At 38.4% G+C, this 17,345-nt stretch overlaps 1 protein-coding gene across 5 annotated transcripts in view; it reads right to left on the bottom strand.

The window, feature by feature from the left end:
- Nucleotides 1–17,345, bottom strand: part of CEP70 (centrosomal protein 70) — a 67,762-nt gene that overhangs the window by 9,670 nt on the left and 40,747 nt on the right. For all 5 annotated transcript variants that reach the window (XM_066351429.1, XM_066351430.1, XM_066351428.1 and 2 more), the window contains 2 exons: nt 14,684–14,758; nt 5,639–5,744 (listed from right to left, as the gene is read on the bottom strand). In XM_066351429.1, the coding sequence (XP_066207526.1) occupies nt 5,639–5,744; nt 14,684–14,758 (181 nt within the window). The remainder of the gene's footprint in view (nt 1–5,638; nt 5,745–14,683; nt 14,759–17,345) is intronic.

The raw sequence follows: 17,345 nt of genomic DNA, 5'->3' as shown, positions 1-17,345 counted from the left end.
CAATGAGAATAAGGAAAACAGCTCACACCGTCTTGCCGCACTACTTGTCTGAAGAAGTTTAAGTCAGGTATGAGATAAAGTAGGCATAGAGTAGAAGCTTTGGCTGGATGAGAAACTGAAGTTTTTTATTGACATCTGAATTACTTTTTCTCTCAATTGTTATCATAAAAACTCAAAACATACAAAAAATAAAAATAATAATAAACACTGTTATTAGTCAGGGTTCTCCACAGAAATAGAACCAGTAGGACTGTGTGTGTGTGTGAAAATTTATATATTGCAAGAAATTGGCTCATGCAATTATAAAGCTGACAAGTCACAAGATCTATAGTCAGTAAGTTGGAAACCCAAGAGAGCCAATAGTATAGTTCCAGTCCAAATACCGGCAGTCCAGAGACCCAGAAAGAGTCATGTTTCTGCCACCTATGACCTAACCTTGCCCAGAAAGCTGGGGTTTGCCACTGAAGGCTGAAAGTGCCCAGGGCCGTCAGCCCTATCTATGACACTGTGGACGAGCCTAGGGTATTTCTTCCAAGAAGCAGGTAAACTGATCTCATTTGTACAAGGGCCACTTAACTATGTCTTGCCTGAATAGTCAGGCTTTTTATTCTTCCCTCGAAGATCTCTGTTGTGGGTGTTGATAGTCCTATTTTCTGCTGCTTTGTTTAATATATAGTGTTTCCTTTATTCCTCCTACTTCAATGCCCCACTCATTTCAGGCTGGGACCTGCTCTCTTTCCCCCTTTTGCCAACTTCTATTATGAATCTACCTTTGCCACCCAGCTTAGTGTATCCCAAGGTTCTCTTTACCATGCCACAGTCGCAGAGCTCCAGGGAAAAGCTACCTGGTCTCATCTCTCCAGGCAGAGGAGAACAGAAGCTTCATCTCCACAAATGCTGCAGATGGCTTTTCCAGTCTACCTGAATCATTACCGGCTAGAAGCAGCGGTCACTGGGACTTGGATGTGAGCTGCAAAGTATAGAATGGTGACAACAATTCCAGTGCCATGCAGACTCTTCCTGGATGTGGACTTTTCCTGGACTCCTGCTCCCTGTGACAGCTCATAACAGACTGAACTGGGGTTGGGTTGCATTTTTCAGGGATTTGGCATGGTGTTGGGGCCAACTTGGACTTGGTGAACATGTTAAGGACATTACTCTTTTATGGATTCTTGCTGTATTGGCCAAGAGTTTGCTTAAAGACTTTAATCACTGTAAAAAAAAAAAAAAAAAAAAAAAAAAAAGGAGACTGGATAAAGAAGATGTGGCACATATACACCATGGTATACTATTCAGCCATAAGAAATGATGACATCGGATCACTTACAACAAAATGGTGGGATCTTGATAACATTATACGGAGTAAAATAAGTAAATCAGAAAAAAGCAAGAACTGCAGGATTCCATACATTGGTGGGACATAAACACGAGACTAAGAGACATGGACAAGAGTGTGGTGGTTACGGGGGACAGGGGGAGGGAAGGAGGGAGAGGGGGAGGGGGAAGGGAAGGGGCACAAAGAAAACTAGATAGAAGGTGACGGAGGACAATCTGACTTTGGGTGATGGGTATGCAACAGAATTGAATGACAAGATAACCTGGACATGTTTTCTTTGACTATATGTACCCTGATTTATTGATGTCATCCCATTAAAATTAATAAAAAATCTATCTATTAAAAAAAAAAAAAGTCATGTTTCAGTTCAAGTTTGAAGGCAGGAAAAAAAATTTATGTCCCAGCTCAATAGTAGTCAGGCAGGCAGGAGTTCCCTCTTTCTTCCTTACCCTTTTTGTTCTCTTCAGACCTTAAACTGATTGAATGAGGCTCACTCACTTCAGGGAGAGCAATCTGCTTTACCAACTCTACCAATTCAAATATTAATCTCACCCAGAAACATGCTCACAGACATACCCAGAGCAATGTTTGACCAGCTATCTGGGCAACTTGTGGCATAGTCAAGTTAACACATAAAATGAACAATCACAAATACCTATAAAATCACTGCCTAGATCCAACAATTGTTAACATTTTGCCAAATTTACTTGCTTTATCTATATTTTTAGCTGAACCATGTAAGAAAATGCAATCATGACATAACACTTTACCCCAGATACTTAAGCATGCATTTTTCAAAAGCAGGCACATTTTCCTACAAAATCACAATACCGCTGTTACACATAAGGAAAATTAACAATTCCCTAAATCATCAATGCCTTAACTAAATTTAAAAAATATATTTTTGGATTTTATTTATTCATTTTAGAGAGGAGAGATAGAGAGACAGAGAGAGAGAAGGGGGAGAACAGCAGAAAGCATCAATTTTCATATGTGCCTTGACCAGGCAAGCCCAGGGTTTTGAACCAGTGACCTCAGCGTTCCAGGTCAACACTTTATCTACTGTGTCACCATAGGCCAGGCCTGAATTTTAAATAATTTACTGTGTATGTGGTTACAACCCAACCCACCCACCCAGCAAAAAGCTATGAGTTATATGTTATATATCATCCAAGGAAAGAAAAGGGAGACCGAACAGCAAGTTTAAATGGAGAAGAGTAAAGTTATTTATTTCCTTATTTACCACCATCAAGGCCAGCTTATATATAAATAGTCATATGAGTATAAAGACAAGATACCATTCTGACCTTAAATCTGTCCCTATTCTCACTTCAAGCTACAACTTAGGCCTCCTAGTAATATAACTTCAGATGTTTATTTGAGAGCATTTCTTTAATTCAAGAAAGTGTATTTCAACATTCTACTTCTCTTATAGTTAAACACATTATTTTAATGGAAAAATTAATTACTTCCTCTGCACTGAATTACTGTTGACAGCACAGTATATTCTTCTTTATCACTTAACCATACTCTGAAGATTGATAGTAAAAGATGTATTAACAATGAGAAAATGGTAAAATGACTTAATTCTCAAAGAGATGGGAATTAGAAAAACTCACAATATAGGTCTTATTCAGAAAGAGCTCGCAGATACTGATAAACTCTTGATACAGATAAAATATATATATTTTAAAGGTAATCATTAGAATAATTAAAATAATTAAGATGAACATCCTAACTACTTAAAGAGAAAAAGAAATCTCAACAAATGTGAGGAAAAGAATGGAACAAGAACCACACAAACAGAAACAGAAAGTAAGATGATAGGAAGGAAATTGACATGTGTTTTGGTCTCAATGTCCATGATGATTTGATTTCCCTGTTAAAGGACAAATCTCTCAAAGTGAATCTAAGAAACAAAACGAAATAAATTCAGTTATATACTAAGTACAGGAGAGCTATCTAAAACAAAAGTTTTTATATACTCTTGTTTCTCTTCAGACCATATAAATCTTTTGCCTTTAAAAACAAAAGTTTTCAGAAAGGTGCCTGGACATAAAATCAACACAGAGATATATTAAAAACCAGCAATAGCCTGACCAGGCGGTGGCGCAGTGGATAGAGCGTCGGACTGGGATGCGGAAGGACCCAGGTTTGAGACCCCGAGGTCGTCAGCTTGAGCATGGGCTCATCTGGTTTGAGCAAAAGCTCACCAGCTTGGACCCAAGGTCGCTGGCTCGAGCAAGGGGTTACTTAGTCTGCTGAAGGCCCGCGGTCAAGGCACATATGAGAAAGCAATCAATGAACAACTAAGGTGTCCCCACGAAACACTGATAATTGATGCTTCTCATCTCTCTCTGTTCCTGTCTGTCTGTCCCTATCTGTCCCTCTCTCTGACTCTCTGTCTCTGTTTAAAAAGAAAAGAAAAGCAGCAACTATGAGTTGATGCTTTCGGCTGCTCCTCCACCACCTTTCCATCTCTCTCCTTTCCCTAAAATCAATAAATAAAATCTTTAAAAAAACCCCAGCAATAATCAATTAGAAAATGTAATGGCAAAAGGATCCCACAGAATAGTAATAAAAGTTATAAAATACCTAGGAAATAAACATAGGAAATATGCAAGAGCTAAATTTTAAAATGTATAAAAACTTATTCAAGGCTATAAAGAAAGACTCTAATAAAATTAGAGACATATTTCTGAGTGACATAATTCAAAACTGTAAAGATAGCATTTTTCTGAATATTAATCTAAAAAGTGAATTCAATTTCAGTTCAACTCAATGGAATATATTTTTAAATTTGAAAGACTGTTCATTAGGAAGAATAAATGTGCTAAAAATATAGCCAAGAAAAATTTTAAAACAACAATGACAAGATACTTAACCTAAAAGGTATCAAAACTACAATTAAAAGAATATGTAATATTCCTGCTTGACCAGGCAGTGGCGCAGTGGATAGAGCATCAGACTGGGACACAGAGGACCCAGGTTCAAAACCCTGAGGTCACCAGCTTGAGCACAGGCTCATCTGGTTTAAGCACAGCTCAACAGCTTGAGAGTGGGCTCACCAGCTTGAGCATGGGATCATAGACAAGATCCCATGGTCACGGGCTTGAGCCCAAAGGTCACTGGGTTGAAGCCCAAGGTCACTGGCTTGAGCCCAAGGTTGCTGGCTTGAGCCCAATGTCACTGGCCCAGCTGGAGCCCCCTAGGTCACAGCACATATGAGAAAACAAACAATGAACAACTAAGGTGCCACAACTATGAGTTGATGATGCTTTGTATCTCTCTCCCTTCCTGTCTGTCCCCCCCCCCCGCTTTCAATTAAAATATATATATATATCACATATATATATATATATATATATATATATATATATATATATATATATGAAAGTTGTATGGAAATGGAACAGACCAGAGTCTAGAGACAAACCTATGCATATAAGGGAATATGGTAAATGATAAAGGTTTCATTTCAATCAAGTAGAGAAAGAATGGCCTATTGGAAACTGCAAACTCAATCGCCTATAGAAGGCAGGAAGAGCATAACTAAGCAAAGCAGGGTGGGCAGGGACTATGGCCTACAGAAGAGCACGTGCACATCTGCGACAGGGAAAAGGCATAATCCTGTTCTGATAATCACTGTGCAGGATTCTGTCACCAGATTCTCTTTATAAGAGGAACTACAAATAATAAATTAAATAAAATCTCTTAAATTATACAAATATTAGTAATTAATTCAAAATTTTAAAAAACTCTGAGTGGGTGCAATAAAGTAAAAATGCAGGCCCAGTTCAGTAGTAAATGACCAAACTTAACTGCACTCCATTTATTAAATGCTCATCTACCTAGTCTATAATATCAATAAGGTAAGATCTCTACATCGCACCACAAAGAAAGTTAAATTTTGATGAAGTATCTAAATAAAAAATAAAACCATACAAGAACCTTAAAAAAATAGATTTACTTATGTAACAACTACAACAATATCAACCACAGCAACAACAAAAATAAAAAAGGGAAATGGCTTAAGGGGGGAGAGTAGGGAAAAGAACTATAAAATCTTATCAGCTTTTTACTTACCTGCTTTGAAATAGGCCAAAGTCTCTTTTAAGAGGTAAGACAAATTCTAAGTCAAGCTACTGACAATGTTTTTAGCCAAACAGGTATGGCATGGCAAGATAAGACAGGATAAGCACACAAACAGGATACAAGTATTCCTCACCAATGATAATTTATTACACTACCACTGAAACCAAGGTTGATTACAAACAACAATCTCTGCTAGTTATTCAATACCTGGAAGTACCTCTGGTCTATTAGGGCCTGCTGCTGGTTATCTTTGCTGGGCTCATCTTTGATCTCCGTGTTCTCAGCTTTTTTTGGACCGATAAGATCCTGTAACCTAAAGGGGGAAAAGAAATCAAGTTAATACAAAATGCTTTCCTAGATACGGGATTGAGACAACAAACTGAGCCAGTAATCCAGCTACCCTCCCAACAGCTTTGTCATTTTATATATGTATGCATGCACACTGGCACACATGCAAATATGCATTTTAAAAGTCACTGTAAAACAAAAAGGTCCTCTCAATAGACCACAAATTAGAAGGACTCACTGAAAACAAAAGGGATTATTCTGAAGAAGGAACTTCTAACTACTTCCCAACATTTGAAAAAAAAAAAAGGAAGAATAGTAAAGAACAGCAGCAAAGGATGGAAGCAACTTCCAAGGAATCCAAGCTTAGAGGCTCTAGGTAAGGGAAGCAAGAAGCAATGGGCAGGGCACTTGGTTTGGGAATTGTAGCAGCAAGAACTAGAGAGTAGCCTGACCAGGCGGTGGTGCAGTGGATAGAGCGTCGGACTGGAATGTGGAGGACTCAGGTTCGAGACCCCACGGTCGCCAGCTTGAGTGCGGGCTCATCTGGTTTGAGCAAAGCTCACCAGCTTGGACCCAAGGTCGCTGGCTCGAGCAAGGGGTTACTCGGTCTGCTGAAGGCCCACGGTCAAGGCACATATGAGAAAGCAATCAATGAACAACTAAGGTGTTGCAACGAAAAACTAATGATTGATGCTTCTCATCTCTCTCCGTTCCTATCTATCCCTCTCTGTAAAAAAAAAAAAAAAGAACTCGAGAGTATCGTCCTACCTTCTTCATGTTCCACTGTGCCAAAGAAAGACAGCACAGTAGAACATGAAGAAGTGATGTCTGCCCAGTCAAGAGGGCATGAAAACCCATGAGACCATTGTTCTAGGTGGCTACCGGAACGCTGGAAGAGAGCCTCATTACCCAAACAAATAACTCTGTAGGAGTGTATCCACCTAGCAGCAAACCGTTGCCCTTCTCCAAAAATCTCTGAAGTCAGGTTATAGTAGGCACTTTCCCTTCCACACACCATACCCTTGAAGAAAGTGGTCTCTTATTACACCTACTTCAAATTAGCCATCTTAACTTTGAGTATGCCTATCAGTTTCCTACAGAACCGTCACCCATCAAACTATACTGCTCACAAAAATTAGGGGATACTTCAAAATTAATATGAAGCAAGTTAATTCCATGACTCATTAATGAACTTGACCTGCTGTTTCTAAAACAGAATAGCAATATGCTATCATGTCATTTGCCGGCTAAAAATAATTAACTGGCTCCTACTACTGTGTGAATTAAATCTAATCTCCTTGGGTCAGCGTTTGAATCTCTCCATGCTGTTAGTCCTAACCCAATATTCCTGACTCCTTTCTCACCTCATTTCTTACTATTACTCTACAATTATCTACTCCAGCCACATGTATTGCCCTTGATCTTCACTTAATTGCTCTTCTCTGCTCTCTGGTATGTGACCAAAAAAATAAAAGTTAATAAAAGGAATTAGCTCTAGGTAAAAAGTCAACTCTCTTTCCTCTAGTAGACACAAAGACCTCATAATCCATTTTTCACTTGACTTACCACCTATTTACCATATTCACATACTTCACAATTTTGCCTAAAGGCAGTGACAGGAACATATTATCCAAAACAGTAGTTTTCAACCTTTTTACACTTGGGGACCAGTGAAAATAGAATTATTTCGGGGACTAAGGCAGAAATCACCCTGAGCATAAGTGAATTCGAATAACATTGCTGGGTCTATAATCTTCCTACAACATTAGTGTGGTTAACTCTTTCGTGGACTAGCACAAAATTCCTGGCGGACCAGCCCTGTTCCACAAATCGGCGATTGAAAAACACTGATCCAAAATACAAGAGATGTAGAAGAGCTAATATGCTCTCTAGTAAGAATACAAGTAAATTGTTAAGTCTGAATTTAAATGTTGGTAAATCTTGCAGACTTGCTCCTTGACCCTTCGGAATATTTAAACCGGGCAAAATAACCTTTGAAAAAGGTTACTGTATTTCTGAAAAAACATCACTGTTTTTCAAAAAACTATCTGCAAAGCTAACAGGAAAGTAGACACTCTGGATTGAAAATTAGACATTTTTTAGAATTAGCACCACCAATGCTTAGCTAAAGAACAACTTAGCTTATCTGCACCTATAGAAATTCTTTCCTTGACTTATTAACACTAATAGAAATTCCTCCCTTCTATTCATAAAATCCCTTTGCCATTAACCCCAATTGGAACACTATATAAATTTCCACCTGAATCAGTGCTTCCTGAATAGCTATTCTTTTGGATCTTGAACAAATACTTGTTGCCTCTCACTTTGGACTTTATTTTTTAGCTTAATACTTCTATTCACGTAATTATTCCCTTCCTTTTCTCATAAAAACCCTTTGACTTCACTCTGTAATTGGGACACTATTTGGGTTTCTGCCTATATTCTGTATTCAATTCTTTCTGATCCCAAGTAATTCCTGTTGTTGCCTCTCATTTTGGCTTTTTTTTTTTTTAAGTTCTTAGCTTATTCTCTCATGAAAACTGCACAATCACCGAAGAGTCCCTGAAGAATCTTTACTCCTCTTTGCCAGCACCAGCACTGGCCTGTGCAGTCCCTGACTTTCATTCCATTATTATGTTCCTTTCGCTGTTTTCTTTTTATTTTTTTAAAGATTTTATTTATTTATTTTAAAGATGGGGGGGGGAGAGAGAGAGAGAGAGAGAGAGAGAGAAAGGGAGAGGAGCAGGAAGCATAAACTCCCATATGTGCCTTGACAAGCGCAGGGTTTCAAATGAGCAACTTCAACATTCTAGATCAATGCTTCATCCACTGTGCCATCACAGGTCAGGCCCTTTCGCTGTTTTCTTGAGATGATCGTCCTCTGATACAGGCCATCTCTGACAAACCTATGTTTGGGTTAATTTTTCGTAATCCAAGAAATCATAAATCATGGCAAAGCCAGTCGTCTTGCCACCACAAAAATGGGTTCTGAATCCAAATACAAAGATAACATCTGGTGTGGTCTTCTATTTTTGGCAAGTTTTTCCTGAATTTCTGTCTTAGGTACTGTTGCCTTCCTAGGGTAGAGGGCATTAATGACCATTTGTTTAGGCTCAAGTAATCTGCTAGTCATGAACTTTCTGGTCAGGATAGTTATTGTGCCATTCACAACGCTGGCTGACCTTCAAGCAGTCAGAGAGAAAAAGCCTTATTGTATTTATTTTATTTTATTTATTTTATTTTATTTTGTTAACAGTGTTTGAGAAACTTATGTGGTAGCAGAAGAGGCTGTACTTAGATATATGCTAGGGTTGTTTTGTAGTTCCCAAAGTGGTGAGCAGGGCTGGAAGGCCATAAAGATCCCCTAAGAGTGGCCAAAGGAAATTTTACCTACTTAGAAGACATTCATTCCATGTAGACAAGAGCTACAGCAATTTCTTTGTAGAGTCTGGGAAAACCAGAAAACCTTGTTCTTCCAACTTAAAATATGCTATTATCTCTTTAAGATAAGTTTCTATGTACAGACACTTTAGAACTTTTAACTGTCTGCTGAAGCCTTTCCAGGATCTCATGTGACTCCCATTCTGTAGATGAGGAATGAGTTGAAAAGTAGAATGCCAATTTTGTTTATAAGTCATGCTAATTTAGCCATATTGCTACAAAACACATGTGTGCATCAATGTGGGCCTCTCAAAGTTGTATGTTCCCCAAGTCCTTTTCCCTACATTCTTAGAATTTTTTAAATGAAAGGGATAAAAAAATGGGTGGTTCTCTTCAATCTAGCAGTCACACCTCTGAAGGCAACTGTTTCTCTAGGAGGGAATCCATCCAGTTCCAGGCCCAAACCACAGGCGATGATGCCGGCTTTGCCCGGAGAGCCATGGGGGAAAGCTGCCCTCTGCACACCAGACTTGGTGCAGTCTGTGCATCACTCTCTCCAGGGGGAGCTGCTAAGAATTCGGTCCTTCTAATGTCTCCTCTCCCTCCAGACTCCCAGCTGGCCGTGCACACATGCATTTCTACATTCCTAACCCAGGTGCCTCCGTTCTGCGGTCTCTTTATTGGGGGCTCTGAAGGAGGCACTTTTCAATTCTCTGTATGGGGTGGGGGTGGGAAAGCCTTAACTGAAACATTTTTCTCTAGTCTGACCTTACTTTTCCACTCCTAGGCCTTCTCCTAGGCCCATGAAACAGTAGTCTTTTGAGCCAGGCTCCTAAGGGAGATGCTTCCTCTGTCTCTGCTACGTGTCACTGACCCTTATCTGGTGCCGTTCCCTGGGGAAAATAGAACAATGAGGACCCAGTCTTTTGCTTTTTGGTCCCTTGCTTATAATATTTCTGTAAGTGAATCAAGTCTGGCTTATTAATTTCGCTTTGGCTTGCTGGCCTACCTGACCACCTCAATGCCTGTCATTTCAACACGAGGGTGACGGGGTTCTGATTTTGTTTCCTCCTAGCAAAACACAAATACCATTGGACAATTATATAAAACTGTGCTTTGGTTAGCTTGCACTGGCAAACCTATCTGATCACTTCCTATCAATAGAATTTTATAATTAACCTGTTGTAATATTAACTCAAAGAAGAAGAGTCCATGTTTTCCCATGTTAAATTGATAGCCTCACTTGATATTGAAGGCTGGTTAACTAAAAAGTAACTACAACTCTAAAGGAAAAAAACCCTGAATTTCCTCTGAGTCTAAGAGGAAAAGAGACTTTCCCCTCCTTTCCTTATAGCATTTCCTTTGGAAAAACTTGTAGCTATAAATCCTTTCTCTGTCACTTTAAGAAGAATGTAAATTTTAAAGATCACATAAGCCTCTTGCCAATTTACATCCTAGGAATGTCTGTCTTGGGAGCTTTGGAACCATTTCTTTGAAATGTGGACATCAGGGAGGACCTTGCCTTGACTCTACATCTCTCTCGGAGGTCAGCCTAGGCTCCAGGCTCTAAACTGTAACTTCCTGCTAGTCTAAAAATACAAGAAGTTCTTTTTGCCTTTGGATAAAAACAATTCATATGTTGTAATGGACTGCATCTGCCTGGCTGTACAAAAGGGTGAGCTCTGTCTACACAATCTCTTTGGCAGACTGCCTATAATGTACATCAGGCTGGGTAAATGTTTATTCAGCAATTAAACTGTTTTTTTTCTATATATGTGGAAAGGGTTTACTGGGTTCAGTTCTTTGAAAAAATATCCTATCTCTGCCACTTAATAAAAATTTGAAATTTGTTACCTTAAAATTTTTTTTCCATTGGCTGTTTTGTTTGGTCTAATGTGGTGGTTAAGGATGTGAGCTTTGGATTCAGAATGATTGGACATAAATCTGATTTCTTTCAAAGTTATTCTATATACCACTTGAGTGATGTGGGCAAGTTATCTAACATTTCTAATTGTCTCCACATCTAGATACTACAAAAGTTCCATACCTAAAAATAATAATAATAATAATAATAAATTTAAAGTTCTGAAAACACAAATAATTTCTTTCAATTCAGCAGAAAAATATTGCAAGGATTGGCTCTGAATAATAATTTTAAAGGCTAATAGTGAAAAGTCAATTTGAAGACCAAAGCCTAAATGAACAACACAAAACAAATACAGTCAATTCTTATCTGTGGTAGTTCTATCCAACAAAGTCACCATAAACACTAAATTAACAAAGACTAAGCCATTGCTCCTAGGGAAAATACAGGGTCAGGATCCTGCATGCACCTGGTCCCATTTTTTCAACTGATCAATATTTAACCTAGTTTTATGTGTGTTAATGTTTAAAGACATGGCTAACAGCACTACAACTCATGCCTAAATGAAGTTTACTTAACACATGTATTTTTTCTGTAAGACACATCACAACCTTCTTGTGTACACAGCACTTCAACACTATGCTTGGGGGCCATCTTGGAAAAATCACCAGTAAGAAAACACAAAATGGGAAGGGGATGGGAGGGGAGGGGCAAAGGAAAGGGAGGGAGAGGGATGGGGAGAAAGGAAAGGGGAAGGAAGGAAGGAAGGAAGGAAGGAAGGAAGGAAGGAAGGAAGGAAGGAAGGAAGGAAGGAAGGAAGGAAGGAAGAAAGGAAAAAAAGAGAGAGAGAGAAAGAAAGAAAGAAAGAAAGAAGAAAGAAAGAAAGAAAGAAAGAAAGAAAGAAAGAAAGAAAGAAAAAAAAGAAAGAAAAGCACAGTAATAAAAGGATGCTTGTTCACAGTATGAGGGCTGAAACAAGGGCAGAGTGTCATCTTGTTTAGCAGCTGGAAATGTTTATGTTGGGCATGTCCATGAATGATTATGAAAAGTGCAGCAAGTATTGATTTTAGGATTGAAAATAAAATTTAGAAGGTAGTCAAGTTCACGGATATGGAATCTATGAATAATAAAGATTGTCTATATGTATTATCTCTGTATATATAAGTGCATTTGTGTATGTATGTATATATATCTTCACTATATACACTTCCCTTAAAGTCAACAGATTCCTCTGAAGGGGATCAGGATATGCCATTCCAAAATTTGCCATTTTGACATAAGAAATGTTTTTTGTTTTTTTTCAGTTTTAAAAAAATATTGGCCCTGGCCAGTTGGCTCAGTGGTAGAGCATTGGCCTGGCGTGCAGGAGTCCTGGGTTCGATTCCCGGCCAGGGCACACAGGAGAAGCGCCCATCTGCTTCTCCATCCCTCGTCCTCTCTTTCCTCTCTGTCTCTCTCTTCCCCTCCCGCAGCCAAGGCTCCACTGGAGCAAAGTTTGCCCGGGTGCTGAGGATGGCTCTGTGGCCACTGCCTCAGGCGCTAGAATGGCTCTGGTTGCAACAGAGCGATGCCCCAGATGGGCAGAGCATCGCCCCCTGGTGGGCATGCCGGGTGGATCCCGGTCGGGCGCATGCGGGAGTCTGTTTGCCTCCCTTTTCCAGCTTTGGAAAAATACAAAAAAAATAAATAAAATAAAAATAGCTTTAATTTTATTACAAAGCAATATATATTTACTGTAAAAACTGGGAGAATACAGAAAACAACTCCAAGTTCATCAATTCAAATGCAAATTATGTTTGGCTACCTGGGATCATGGCAGATTATTTACTTTCAGGGCATTTTTTTTCTTAACTGGATTTGGCCTCAAAAGCTATCTTAACACAGTGCCTGTGGGATGTATAATACCTGATCAGAGTTGGCCCATGGGTTGATATCTTTTTATTTTTATCTCTTGTTCCTTTCTGATGTTTTCTCTAGGACCGCCTGTTAATATATACTCAGGTATACACATACATTTTAATGACATAAGAAATGTATAAGCTGAAGGAATCTGACAAATGGCAGGTGCATGAAGGGCTCTCTGACCTCTCCCTTCTTTCCTGAAGCTGATCCTGAGACCCTCCTGTGACAGGTGCCCTCCCTGTGCCAGGAGGAAAGGCGCATGTTTATCTCTGAAGACAAAGGGACACCAAGAAGAATTTAGTTTCCTCCAGTTTACTACCCCTAGCTCATACTCTACTGTCCTATCACTTTTTCCCACAACTTTCTACTCTTCCTCAAACCTTGTATAAAAACACTCAGGCTTAACTGCTTGTTCAGGTCATTTCCTTAAGGAGGTTCCTATGTCAGGTAAAACTTATATTCAATACATTTGTATACTTTTCTCATGTTAATCAGTCTTTGTCAGCTTAATTTTCAGGCCCAGCCAGAGACCCTAAGAGAGCTAATGAAAAGTTTTTCCTCCCCTATACTTTCTCCTCTGACTTTTTACGTCCCTGTATCTTTTTACTAGTTGCTTCTCAACCAATTTTCCCATTGGTTAATGCAGCAACAATTACCTAGTCATTCAGGCCTAAAACTTTTATCAGTCTTGATTTTCCCCCTCAGCTGCCTATATTCAATCCATCACCAAGTCTTATCAATCCTACCTATAATATTTCAACACTTCTCACCATCACCACTACGGCCAACTTCGATCGTGTCACTACCAGCTCCTGTCCAAAACCTCACACAATAGTTACTCTTACACTATGTCACATTTAGTACTTCTATATCAAAACTGTCTTATTTGTCTTATTTTCACTGTGCTTCTCCCTTCATGTAATCTTCATGAGGGCAGGGAACTTTTCTATTTGGCTTACTACTGTAATTCCAATACCCAGAATACCAAAATGTCATGCAATAGTAGAAAAGGAAAAAATATTAATTGAATGAATGAATGCCTTTCCAAACCTTCTACTTCTCTCTTTTTTTAGTTTTCCTTCTCCACTATTTTAATTTAATTCTATATGTAATTCTTGGATATCCAAAATACTTGCCTTTCACTGTGGCATATATTGCCACAGGAAAAAAGAAACACAGTTATCACTAAAAAGTGAATTTAATACAATTTAGTACAATTGACTTAATACATCTAATAAATACATTAACTCATAGAGTTTCCACAACATTTCATTCCAACGCTCCCTCAAGTCCCATTCCCTTGAACCAAAGAGTAAACATAGATAATCTTCAGAAAATACTCACTATTGGAGGACAAATTTTTTGAAATTCCTCTGAGTACATGCTTTCCAAAGTCAAGAAATATATAAGTGGTGAATATGAATGGATCACTGCATTCATTCTGGTACTTTTAATGTATAATAAGATATTCTTCAGGTCATAGCTACCACCAACACAAATTTGGGGCTTGTCATTTCTAATTTCAACAATTCTCTTACAATTCCTCTATGACTTCCAAAAACAATTTGCTAGTTAAAATCTTGCCCTTTATTACATCAGGCAAACACCTTTTTCTTGTTCGTACTTAGGATGAATATATAGCCAAATCCAACACAATGGAAATTATTTTTAAACTATGGAACCAGAACTATCCCTTTTTAATGTAATTTCCCTCCATCAGCCTGGTAATTTCAAGCCAAGCCCACTCTAAGATAAGCATGACAGGTAATAAAATGCAAAAGCGTAATATATTTATAACTTTGGTAAAATATAATTACTTCATGTTTTTCTTCAGGGATTTCTCCAGTTTCTTCACCTGTTGTTTATAAAGTCTTAATTCATGCTGTGTAGGCCTGCAGAAAGTAAGTCATATTGAATACAGTCAATTTACTGAATAAAACTATAAAGCTATTTAATAATAAACAATAACATATACCTTGTTACTTGTCACAATTATGCTTATTACAATTCTCAAAATATTCCATGACCACTAGTGAGAAATTTATTGATCACTGAATTTCTTCTACTCTGTATTCCCTGTCCAAAACGTTTTACACATTTTTATTGTTGTTAACCAATTAATTTTTATACTGAAATATTTCAAATGTACAGACAAGAACTGGGAATAGTGAAACAAACAGTTTTACTATATTAAAGTTGAATATTAACAGATTTTTTCAAATCTTTTTAAAACATTATACATATACTTAAAACTCCACGTGTGTCCCTCATTAATGTCATTCCATTCCTTTGCATAACACAGGTATCCACTATCCCAAATTCATGTTCATGATGCCCATGCATATTTTAAAATCTTTACTATCTATTTATAGAATCATAAATTTACATATTACTATATGGCAGGTTGTTAAGATTTATATAAGTGGTTTATACAGTAGATATCAGACCCCTCTCCACTAAAGTATAAGCTTCATGAGAACAAGGTATTTGTTTTGGTCATTATACTATACCAACTTTTTTTTTTTTTTTTTTTTTTTTGTATTTTTCTGAAGCTGGAAACGGGGAGAGACAGTCAGACAGACTCCCGCATGCGCCCGACCGGGATCCACCTGGCACACCCACCAGGGGCGACGCTCTGCCCCTCCGGGGCATCGCTCTGCTGCCACCTGAGCCACTCTAGCGCCTGGGGCAGAGGCCAAGGAGCCATCCCCAGCGCCCGGGCCATCTTTGCTCCAATGGAGCCTTGGCTGCGGGAGGGGAAGAGAGACAGAGAGGAAGGGGGGGGTGGAGAAGCAAATGGGCGCTTCTCCTATGTGCCCTGGCCCGGAATCAAACCCGGGTCCCCCGCACGCCAGGCCGACGCTCTACCGCTGAGCCAACCAGCCAGGGCCTATACTATACCAACTTTGAGTGGTTCTCAAAGTGTGCACCCAGGGCGCACTGGTGCACCCTAGATTTCCAGGTGTGCCCTATAGTATTCCAGAGAAATATGTGCCTGTTGGGGACCAAAAAACCAACAGGGCTTTTGCAGTTTAGATTTTTGGGGGACAGAGGTGTGGGGAATTGGCTGTAAGCTGACAGTCTGTCCAAGCCCCCACCTCACTTGCCTGATTAGGTTGCAAAAGGCTGTTAAGCTGTGGTGCTGGATTGTTTACACTACCTCCCATGTCCCCCGGAAAGACCTGAGGCAAGTTTCTTCTATCCTTTGTTAGGTGTAAAGTTAAGATGATATGTATGGTGGGGGTTTTCTGCACTTGGTAAACTTCTTGGGTTGCCTTGGAAACATGATCAAACATCTCACTGATTTGCTAATGGCCCACTTTGCCCTATAAATAAAGCAAGATGTGGTTTTTCTGTGTGCTTTGTTCTTGCCAGCAGCAATTACAGGGCCCTCCCGACCCCATATTTTCTTAATTCTGCACCGTTCCCACTCAGGACCTGGAATTACTAGCTGCGCTGGTTTGCGGTATGTGCCCAAATATAAAAATAAATATAGTTATTCTATTATACCATTTCATTACAGAAATACTGCTCTTTTTGTTAACATATTATTATTGTATTTATTATTAACACATCATTATATTATTTTTAGATAAATACACCCAAATAAAATGCATAGATTTCTCAAAAAGAAGCATGATATTGAAGAATCCAATTCTGGAAGTGAGCAAAAGTTAAGTGTAAATAAAATAGGACTTGAAGGCTGATGGGCAGAATTTAATTTATAACATTTTCCATCACTTAACACTGAACAATACAACTGGATTAGAAATCCATTCATGGAAGCTTCAAGTGATTTGGTTTAACATTAACAGAAGAAGAAGAACTGGCAGCTATATCCAGTGATCGTGGATTGATGATTAAACATAAGGAACTGTCTCTTGAAGCCTTTTGGATTTCTATAAAAGAAGAGTATGTGGCAATATCTAAAAAAGCTTTGAACATTTTACTACAATTTTCAACATCTTATTTATGTGAATTAGGATTTTCTACCCTCAACACAAGAGTAAAAAGAGAGGAATTCTTCAATGTATTGATGAGGAAATGAGAGTGTGCCTTTCAAATATATGCCCAAACATTAAAGAAATCGCTAGGACACATCAGGCTCATGTTTCTCATAAACACAAGAATGAAAAAATTTAACACATTCATGCCAAGACCTGCCAAATTTACTAAATCGTACTAAGAATGTATCTATATATATAAAAAGATAACTTTTTTGTTGTTTTCTTATTTTTTAACCCCTTTTTTACAAATTCTAAAAAGCATAACTCAAAAAATGTAACATAAAAATGTTTTTTAATGTCAGAATAAATTTAATTTTGTTGTATTTATTTCATTTAATTACCATAAAAGCATGCTTGGACTTTATATTTTTTTCTTTAATATTTGACTTATTATAACATATTTCTCAGAAATTTGTATATAGTGTGCCTACAATTATTTGTAGGATTTTAAATGTGCCCCGACTTCAAAAAG

Source organism: Saccopteryx leptura, chromosome 10 (assembly GCF_036850995.1).
Source record: "Saccopteryx leptura isolate mSacLep1 chromosome 10, mSacLep1_pri_phased_curated, whole genome shotgun sequence".
NCBI lineage: Eukaryota > Metazoa > Chordata > Mammalia > Chiroptera > Emballonuridae > Saccopteryx > Saccopteryx leptura.
Note: the sequence above shows the minus strand (reverse complement) of the source record. Positions and strands in the feature narration are given on the sequence as shown.